Here is an 11,125-nt window from a genome sequence, read left to right on the forward strand (position 1 = left end):
AACAGATGAGGAAATTAGTCTTAAGTTAGCAGTTAAGGTAGTTAGTTCGCTGTGGAAAGAATCTATTTTTGGTTTGTAAAAATAAACGTTTTTTAAAAACTAAGTTTTTACGTCCAGAAACAAAATTATGCGTAGCAACCGGTAAGCAAATGAAACGTGTTTATGTGGTGATTGTAACGAAAATAAAAAAATTGTCAAATACTAAAATTAGTTTGCAACTGAAATTTGCATATTAATTCGTTTTTCGTAATCTTAATAGTGTTTAAGTGTGTTAGTTTTATGCATACTACACCACAAAAACCCGGCCAAGTTCTTGCTTTAATCGAAAATGGATTTCAGCGTCAGCGAGTTGTTGCTAGACAATTGGACAACACACGCAGCGGTTCGAAGAGTGTGCAAACGTTATGAGGAGACTGGATTCTTTCATAGGCGACCTGGAACAGGCAGAAGGCGATTTACAACCGTTCGTGATGACCGGTTTATTGTGTCAACCCTATTAAGAGATCGTCACCTTAATGCCGTTCAAGTGCAACGACAGCTCCGTGAGGTGCGAGGAGTGGGTATTAGTCAGTGGACGGTAAGACGAAGACTGCACGAAAATAACCTAACCCCTAAAACATCTGCGATTGATCCACAACTTACTCTAGCTTATCGGCAAGCACGCCTTTGTTTTGCACGAGGTCATCTGAATTGGACGCTGGAACAATGGAGATCTGTTCTGTTCTCAGATGAGACCAGAATATGCCTCCGTGGTAGCGACCGAAGAAGGAAAGTGTACCGAGGACCAAGAGAGCGATTTGCAGATTGCTGCTTTGAAGAGCGGAGTCCTTATGGAGGTGGTTCCTGTATGATCTGGGGTGCAATTTCTATAGGAGCACGAACCGACCCTGAGTTCATTCGCAGGGGCGACCGTGTTCATGGAAGAAGAGGTTTGACGGCTGTTAGATATATCGAGGAGATTTTGGCAATTCATGTGGTACCTTACGTCGACTACATTGGAGACAAATTTACATTTATGCATGACAATGCCAGGGCGCACACCGCAAGAATCGTGCAAGATTACATTACAGAAGTCGGTTTTCGGGTTATGGAGTGGCCAGCATATCCACCAATCACTGACCTAAACCTCTAACCTAGACTAACCTAAACTAAAACCCCAAACTCGATCCCAGAGCTTATTGTTGCAGTAGAAGAAGAGTGGTTTAACATCCCTCAAGAAACAATAGCAAACTTGATTAGATCTATGCCTAATCGTATGACAGAAGTTATTAGGGAAATAGGAGGTCATACCTATTATTAAAAAATTAAGTGTTAAGTTTTAAATTGTCAATAACCCTATTTATGTTATAATAAAAAAGCTTAATTTGCATAATGCATTAATTTCACTATGTTATACATAGGATACTCACAATAATTTATACTCACATTAAAGCATATTGAATTGTCTTTAAAACAGCATATTTATTTTTTTGATCTGATGGATAATTTAAAAAAATGTATATAGTTAAAGTCAAAAGTTTACTGTGGGCCGATTTCGATGCACGCAAGTGTATTTTCAAGATTATATAAAGATTACTCTACAGGGGAAGAATGTGATATTCAAAAACGTGATGAAAACTATATTCAAGAGCCAGACAATGTTTTATTGAAAAATGGACAAAAAATTTAGAATTATTATATCTGGCTTTAAAATCGATTAAGCCTAGTTCGGCTGCAAGTGAGAGGGTATTTTCTATTTCGGGGAATTTTTCGAATAAACTAAGGACGCGGCTAAATAGTAAATTGATAGACGTCCTCTGTTTCCTGAAATCATATTTTATTAAACAAAAAAATTAATAGAATATTTAAATTTGTATTAAAATTGCCCGGAATAGAAAATACTCGGTCCTTTGCTTAATTGTCTTTAAAACAAAAATTGATTTTAATAAGTACTCTTGTCTTTCGGCTTTCATTATAATTTACATTATATAATACGCAGTTACATATTTTCTAATTGTTTTTAATAAGTATCCAATTGCATCTAATAACATTGTTTTAAAAAAAATATGGTTATTATAAAAATATGAAAATATATTGTTTTTATTTATTCGATCCCTTTGCTGAATAACCCGTTTCACTATTATAAAAATATTTACATCCTTATATGTGAAAATTATACATAAACAACGAATAATTGTTTAAAATTGCATTAAAAAATATACTAATAATAAAATTGAACAGTAAATAATTTCAGTCACAAAATGCTTTTAATCACTAAATTTTCTGTTTTTTTTTGTTCGAATTACAAAATATTCGAGCAAAAATTTTTTTTATGTAAATTCGAAACCGGTTTCCTGGAAATATTACTATTCGAAAACCGGTTTTCTAAAATGTCGATTTTTTAATAAACCCTAACGCCAACCTTTAGGATCCGGGGTATTTGCTCAATGTATATTTCCTGTATTGACCTATGGCGTGCAGACATGGAGTTTGACAAAACAACTAAAAACAAAACTGGAAGTCACTCAGAGGTCAATACAGAGAGAAAAGATAGGCATCACACTAAGAGGTAAAAAGATAAACATATGGACAAGACACAGAACTAAAGTCGCCGATGTGATGTAGTGAGAAGATCAAATTAATGCAGGACATACAGCACAGACAAGAGACAACAGATGGAACACTGAAATTAGGCAATGTAGACTATGGGCAGAATAACACCACTGAAGCAGATTAATAATGAGATGGTATGACAACATAAAAAGTGGCCGGCGTACCACGGATAACAGTGGCGCAAAATTGTGGCATGTGGAAAGATCTGAAGGAGGCAGGCCTATGCTTGATAATCGGTGCACCGAGCGCTTAAGATGACGAAGAAGAATGTTGCGAAGCCCGTTTCATCGTTTGGTTACGAAACATACTGTATAATAAACCTACCTTATTTCTAGCAGTTCGCAAAAATATTCTTCTCTTTTTGCGCAGACGTGAGAGACTTTCTACTGTAGCAGTTGTCCCAGTCATTAAAGTTACGTTACTTTTTGGGCTGGCTGACGAGGATTGGGTCAATGTATCCAGAAGTAGAACGTACGTATTGTCATTACCAGTCGATTTCTTGGATCTCTTTTGTACACCTAATAAAAAACCGAAAGAGAGAAAGAACTAGGTTAAATCATACCAAAAAGGTTAATGTAATGGTTTGCTGTTTTTTCAACGTGCTAGCAGTTTATAGTCATTTAACTAATGCCCAGTTGCGGAAAAATTACAAATAAGATATTTTCAAAAATACTTTTGAATTAAATCTACTTACCGTTTTGCGGCAAGTTTTCAGTGAATTCTTCAGTCGACTCGTTCGTACTCTTTGGGGGTATTACTGTAAAAATATAATATATGACAATAACATCTAGAATTATATAAAACCGTGTAAACTTAATCATTTAGGTACAGGTTTTTAACTGCATTATCAGGCTAGCTAAAAATGTTTAGAAATATATAGCTCGGGAAAGAACCAGAATAGAATATTGCTACAAGTACCTGCGTGCTAAATGTACTTACCGTTTATCTTCGAGTTTTCAGTTAAATTTTCCTCGTTTCTCATTGCTTCCTCCTCTTTAACTTTTTCAACGCTGTGATCAATCATCCCTTGTATTCTTTTATGTAGGTTACATTCATTCGATGCTTGTTTAACTGCCTTCGATATGTCTTCATGCAAACTTACTCTAATATGATATGGCAATGGAATGGTTCCTTCGGAAAGCACTAATTTCGGAGTGCTTTCCCTTACGCACGGTCTTTTCTTCGGGGGATTATAGTTTAAGTCCAATAATTCAGTCGCTGAACATTGATCATGTTTCATTAAACAGTCATAGCTAAATATTGATTTTATATCTAATTCTGATCCTTTGAGCGTGTCCGTTATATGGGGTGGCATACTGACCCCAATATCTATTTGAAAGTTGTTTTCTGAATCCTGGTCCAGGTTTGTCATGGTTTTAGATTTAAAATTTGGAAAGCCATTTTGGAATAAATGGTTGCCATCAGCAGCCAAAATGGAGTTTTCTTTTGGAATTTTTAACGATTCGTTTTCATATGTGACGTTTTCAACAGAAACAGATTTTTCATTAGATTTTCCACTGCTTCCATATCGATTAGGGCTTGGCTTGGTGTTTTCGTCATTGTCAAATATTTCAGTTATTCGACATTGGGTTGTATCGTGCGGTGGATATCCGAAACAGTTATTGTAGTAATTCTTGTTTGCTATATCAATACCCGCTAGTTTCTCTCTGATCAGTTTCAGTCTAAGCAGGTATTCCTTTCTAAGTGCACCACTTTCTTCGTCATCATGTTCTTCTTCTGTTGACAACCATTCATTATTGACCTTTAGAATAAAGCAGCTTGAATAATCGGTAGAAAAGTCTCCGAAAGGTCCTGTGGTCCCGAGATCTAAAAACGTAGTAAGGAAATATAAGAAAAGATCACTTATAGACCTATACGCCGGAATAATATAGATATGTTCACCTGCTAATTTCCTGGGGCTACTTTCAAGTGAAGAAAGTAACTCTACATCTCCAGCACTGCCAGCTGCACTATTTTCAGATTTTCTCGACATTGTCCCAATTTTTGAAGTATACCAAACATGCCACTATGACATGGGCAAAATGAGTCTGTTTAGTGCTTTTGATGCATTCACTTATATGGACGAAAATGTAAGAGTTACGAACAATAGATTGTACCTGACTCGCGTTGTTTCGAAATTATTAGTTTAGCAAAGTGCTGAACAATTTACCAGAAAGTAGGTAATATAGCAACGTTATTTTAATATCCTCTAGCTTACCGAATGGCGCCTCCGGGACACGTCGAGACCTGCAGTTATTAATTTCCCACACGAACAATAACTTTCTTATAATTGAAATTATTGTGCTCATAAAATACGATGCGATAGTGGGAATTTATAAAAGGCTTTATTTATAACAGAAACGAAAATTCTTTTACTGCAAAGGTGTTTATTTTTTCTAGGTTTTATTAAAAATTTTCTTTAAAAGTTATTAATTTTGTCATATTAATTTTTTTATATACTTAATAACAACTTAGATATGATGCTCGTTGCAGGAACCCATTTTACCAGTAAAAATTTTATGAAAGTTCCTAAATACAATATAGATATTGAGAATTCTACAAACTAGGGCTCGGAATTTTTAAAAACCTGAAATTCGCTTACTAGTTTAGTAGTTTATTCGAATAGTAAAATTATTCGAATACTCTAATAATCGAGTATTCAAATATTCGAATATTCGAGTATTAGAGTATTTGAATACTCGAGTATTCGAATATTCGAGTATTCGTTTTCCGTTCACGGTTTTCCAAGAAGAAAAATCGTTATCTCATATCATTTTTGGTAACTAGTCGCAACGGATAAAAAAGTGCCTTTGTCTGCACATTAATTGTAACACCGCGCAAAAGTTGATGACGCGAGTCACCAGAACACAGACACGTAATTTTATATTCATTTGCAGGAGGATAAATGGTTATTTTCATTTGCTTGTAAATATATGAGTATTTGTTTAAATGCTTGTAGAAAATGAATAATTTATTTTATAAAAGTATACAAAGTGCATATAAAGATATTTGCACCTTGTGAGTTTGGTAATGCTGGTGTATTCGAGTATTCGAGTAATCGAATATTCGAGTATTCGAGTATTCGAATATTCGAGTTATGACTAGACATAATTATTTGCTTTTTGACTATTCGAATACTCGAATACTCGAGTTATTCGAGCTTGATTCCGAGCCTTAGTACAAACCACCCAGATGGAACTGCACACTGGAGAACTGCTGTAATTATACGCAGCAATATACAACATCACGAACTACAACTCTATAGGGAAGGAAATCTACAAGCAACAACCGTTGCCCTTCAAATGGCGTCAGTAAATATCGCTGTCTCTGCTGTCTCTTGTCCCCCAAAACATAGCAACAAAAGGAAGGATTACGAGAAGTACTTTAAAACTCTGGGTAACAAATGCAAAGTACGAACAATGGAGGGATCTAGACTCATAACAAAAGGAGGAGAGCTACTGGCCACAATGAACTCCAACAATTTGCAGCACCTGTCGACTGGTGAACCAACATATTGGCCAACAGATAAAACCAAGATGCCAGACGCAATACGAAACGATACGAAACACCTTACCATCGAAGCAAGTTTAGATGTGTCCTCTGACCACACTCCAGCAGTAGTAACAATGTATTCACGCATAGCCTAAAAAAAGAAACAACCTACCCTATGTAATTACAAAACTAACTGGGAGTTTGCCCAAGAAACACTTCACCAAAGAATCGATCTCAGAATCCCTCTCAAAACGCCAGATAAAATCGAGGCAGCCGTGAAAAAATTAGAAGTATCCATTCAAACTGCATCTTGGACAGCAACACCGGACCGAAAAGAAGACGAAGCCAGAGATCAATGCCCAAAATCAATACGGGATAAGATAGCAGAAAAAAGAAGACTGAGGAAGAGGTGGCAACAAACCGGATTGAAGGTAGATAAAGAAAAATTCAATAGAGCGGTCGAGCCTAGAAAACTTACTCGAAAGACCAAGAAATCAGTCAGTCCAAAACTATTTAGAAGGTTTGTCACCCACCGAAGCAACAAACTACTCTCTCTGGCGAGCAACGAAAAAACTGAGACCACAACAACCGGTACCTCCTTTGAGAGCCGCGAATGGAAAATTGGCCAGAAGCAATCAGGAAAAAGTTTTTGCATTTGCACAACACCTCTCATCAGTTTTCAAACCCCACGATCTAGTACTGACTTAAGAAGAAACAGAAGAAACTGATAAAACAATACCTGCTTAAAGAACTATACCAGATGGACATACCAGTGCAAAAACTGACATATAACGAAGCTAAATCAGTAATCATGAGAAGTATCAGCGCTAAACAAGACCCCAGATATGACCTGATAACTGGACGGATTTTCAGAAGCTAAGTAGAAAGGTTTCACAGCAATACTACAAATCTTTAACGCCATGGTCTTCCAAGGATATCTCCCGTGACAATGGAAGGTAGCAGAAATTATTATGCCACACAAACCAGGCAAAAACACGAACGAACCAACAGCCTGCAGGCCTATTAGTCTACTGCTCATAATATCAAAACTGTTCGAAAAGCTGTTTCTCAAGCGCCTTGAACCAATCCTGTTGAAGGGAAAGCTCGTACGCAACCATCAATTTGGTTTTCGGAACAAGCACGGAACTATTGAACATATCAACAGATTGGTGAAGCAAATCAATCAAGACCTCGAACATACGATGACTACATAGTTCAGTCCTTTGACAAGGTCTGACACGACGGGTTGTGCTGCAAACTACAGAAATACTTACCTCTTCCATTCCACCAACAACTATTACCTGCATACCTCTTAGACAGACACTTCTTAGTCAGGCACCAAGATGCATATTCAGATTTATACGCCATAAATTCTAGAGTACCACAGGGAAGTCTGTTGGGACCCATACTCTATCTGATCTTTACAGCAGATATACCGACTACCAGATTGACAACAGTCGCAACTTTCGCTGATGATACAGCAGTACTGGCATCACACACTAGCGCTAGAAAAGCATCAGAGAATTTGCCGAACAACTTGAATAAAATCCAGACATAGATCAGAAGATGGAAGATCAAAGCCAGTGAAAGCAAAAGTGTACATGTCACATACTCAATGAAACGAGAGGTATGCCCACCGGCCTTTCTCAACAATTCCCAACTAACACAACAAGAAAGTGCAAAGTACCTCGGATTACTTCTGGACAAAAGGCTAACATGGCAGAAACATGTCTTCACAAAGGGGAAACAACTTGGCCTTAAACGACATCAGATCACTATCACTGCAAAATAAACTGCTTATCTATAAAACTATCTTAAAACCCATATGGACATACGGCATACAGCAGTGGGGAACAGCCAGCAACTCCAATCTAGAAATCCTACCGAGATTCCAGAACAAAGTCCTTCGCATGGTGACCAACGCCCCGTGCTACGACCCAAACAAAATCACAGCAACTGACTTGAATATACCATGGGTCAAAAGCGAAGTGAAGAGATACTGTCAAAAATATGAAGCCAGACTACAGGTGCACCCCAACGTGCTTGCTAATCAACTTCTTGACAATACCGGTGAAGTGCGCCGGTGAACTTAATGGATAGATTTAATGTTTGAATATACAGATACAATATACAATATGCAGTGCAATGATAGGAATGGGCAACTGAATATTTAAGTTAGTTGATTAAGAGAGAGAAATGTTTGCTGGAATATTCTCTACATGACTTTTCGTTTCATTTTAACATGGCATTTACTTATAGTTTATTATTTAAACCGATTGTAAATAGAAGAAAGTAATAAAAAATATATATTAATTTTTGCGATTTTTTATCCTAAAACAATTTGATTTATTATAGTGTATAAGTCGGTTCAGCTGTAATAGCATTAACTGCCATTATGTAATTAGCTCTTTGATTCCAAACCGTATCAAATCTTGGCTTAAAGAGATAACCGACACGAATTTCAGATAAAACAAAAAACAGTTAATTTTTTAAAATACAAGTTGCCTTATTGTTTCAGTTACCTTAAGTAGCTGATGGATAAAAAGTGATGAAATAGTTGATAGCAAAAGTTGCTTGTTTTTACGCTGTATAGTAAAATCGTTAATTTAATGAGTCCAAAATAAATTGACCCAAATTTATATTGCGTATGAACAGGGGACCTGCCAGCAAAATGAATGATGAAAATGCGGCTTTCTAAATTTTGGCTTTAATTAAGGCAACTCAAACTAATTTTCGAAGAGGGTTTTATAACTGCGGGCATTGTAAATATGTGTTTTGGAATATTTATCGCTCATGTTTAATTAGGAGTTTGATGGCCAACGAAGTTATTGTTTAGAATTTATCGGACACATTTTACCAGAAAGTTTGAGACATTAAATGTTGATGTGTTCATTACTGTGGTTAGTGGTAAAATAAATTTCAGGTCAATTAAAATGAGGAATTTAGATACGGTTTTTTTCAAAATTAGTGCTTCATTGGTGTATTCTCATAATATATTTTCCCATTATTTTTCTCATCATTTGCTTAATCTCTTACTTGATCTCACCATGACACGTAATTGGAGTGCTTATTGTCAGATAAAAATAAATTTTTGAAAAAAAACGGGCACTATCAATATCGATATTGTACCGTGGATGGCCTTTGGAACTTTAAATGCGGAACAGCAACAAACTAACTTCAAAATTACAGACAACTTCACAAACAATAACAATAACCGACGGAAAACTCGCTCTTCCGACTCACGGGGTTCAACCTCTTCTGCTCCCGGTCGCTCCTGTCACTTCACTCCTCTGTCTGGTTCTCCTCGCCGATGGTTCTCGAAATCTCCAGAACAGGTGCAAAACTTCCCACTTGTCAGTGTCATGTTGTACCATGAATTTTGATCCCTCCATTTCAAACGTGAGTACCCCAGGCCATTTTCGTTACAATATCATTTAATTTAAATATTGCTTATATCAAAAGAAATTCCTGGGTTCTAGTCAATTTTATTGTTTATCATTTAAAATGTTACAAATACGTTTCGGTGTTCTTTTGAATTAAGTTTACTTAATACTTTAAATATTGCTTAGCTTTTATGGGTTTAAGTCAATGTTGACAATTTTTCCAGGCTATTGTGGTCATTTTCATCTCAACTATTGGCAAGTCTCAATATTGGCAAAAGCTTGAATTGTTGTTTTACCTAAATTTGTGAACACCCTGTAGAAGAAAATAAAAGCGAAATGCCATATACAGGGTCCGTCTTTGGGAGCTTACACTAGAAGTATTCGCCAAACAGAAACTACCAGAGTTCTGAAACTTTCAATACAAGGTAATGATGTTGGGGCAAACTCATCTGAAATATTTTCAAGGCGGTACCACTTCCGGTTATACCGGAAGTAGGTACTAGGAAAATATTTTAGATGAGTTAGCCCCAACATCGTTACCTCGTAGTTTCTGTTTGGCTAATACTTCTACTGTAAGCTCCCACAGACGGACCCTGTATTTGCATATGCCTGTTGTAACTTCTGTTTGCTTAACAATAAGTTTTTTGATTCGGCACGATACATACACTCTAAAAGGAGTTACAATTTTTGATACAAAATGATGCAATTTGAGTCCAGGCTAAGGATCTGATCATCACTAGATCTGACGCCAGACAGAAGCCATGGATCTGTTTTGCTAAAACATTGACCCTAAAACGGCAACCCTAAATTTATAGGCGGATAGTGGAATCACAAGTTCAAAATTCGGTTGCATTTTAGATCCGAGTCTTGGAAAGAATACTTAAAAAAAAACCTATACAAAAACAGTATACAGGTTCTTTATTCGGACGCAATTCATCAATAAAGACAAGATTTTTGACAATTATTAAATACGCAAAAATAGCTAGGCTTGCTGCAGACAAGCCGCATTCTGCCACGTGTGTTCGGTTTGGTGCCTGAACTGACTTGCTGCTGACAAGGTGCTGAGTTGCATCCTGGTGTGGTGCCTTAACTTGCTCTTTGATTACGACGATAAAACACCCTGTCCTATTTTTTCGATGTTTATTTGATCCCAGGAAGGCATTCTTTTACCGCAATCTCAATAGATTTCTGTTGCGTATACATTCACAACCTTATGGACACCGAGCAGGGGCGTGTAGAGGACCTCAAAACAAGTCGAATTTTCATTAAAGTTTTTTTCCTCAAGCCCATGGTTAACGAGATACAGGGTGTTAAAATAAAAAAAAATATTACTAAATATTAAAATAATACTTACTTATTTTCTATTTGTGCCCTACAGTTTATTAGACATTTTGGTCAATTTTTTTGAACGTAGGCTACCGTTTAGACCCTCTACCCCCTTTTTCCTGTTTTTTCTGGTGCACTCCATTACTGGAGGTTTGCGCTCACTACATCAAAATCTTCCCTATTCTGTGCCGCTCTTAGTAATTGTTGAACGTTCTTGCCTGTCCAAGTTCTGATGTTACGCAGCCATGACATTGTTCTTCTGCCTACTCCTATCCAGCCTTCTATCTTTCCTTCAGTTATTAGTCTTAAAAAATTGCATTTGTCATTTCTCA

The 11,125-nt window shown here is 36.6% G+C and overlaps 1 protein-coding gene across 2 annotated transcripts in view; it reads right to left on the reverse strand.

Annotated features, from left to right (window-relative positions):
- Positions 1-4,678, reverse strand: part of LOC109540750 — a 23,136-nt gene extending 18,458 nt beyond the window's left edge. Inside the window, exons 1-5 of one of the 2 annotated variants that reach the window (XM_048670524.1) lie at positions 4,495-4,677; positions 3,532-4,419; positions 3,287-3,349; positions 2,917-3,110; positions 2,385-2,481 (exon numbers count right to left, since the gene is read on the reverse strand). In XM_048670524.1, the coding sequence (XP_048526481.1) occupies positions 2,404-2,481; positions 2,917-3,110; positions 3,287-3,349; positions 3,532-4,419; positions 4,495-4,585 (1,314 nt within the window). In that variant the 5' untranslated portion in view covers positions 4,586-4,677 and the 3' untranslated portion in view covers positions 2,385-2,403. Of the gene's footprint in view, positions 1-2,384; positions 2,482-2,916; positions 3,111-3,286; positions 3,350-3,531; positions 4,420-4,494 lie in introns of those variants that run through there. The other variant, XM_048670523.1, reaches the window with a different exon arrangement.
- Between the last annotated feature and the right edge of the window lie 6,447 nt (positions 4,679-11,125).

Source organism: Dendroctonus ponderosae, unplaced genomic scaffold (assembly GCF_020466585.1).
Source record: "Dendroctonus ponderosae isolate FM_Combo_2020 unplaced genomic scaffold, Dpon_F_20191213v2 Dpon_F_20191213_1, whole genome shotgun sequence".
NCBI lineage: Eukaryota > Metazoa > Arthropoda > Insecta > Coleoptera > Curculionidae > Dendroctonus > Dendroctonus ponderosae.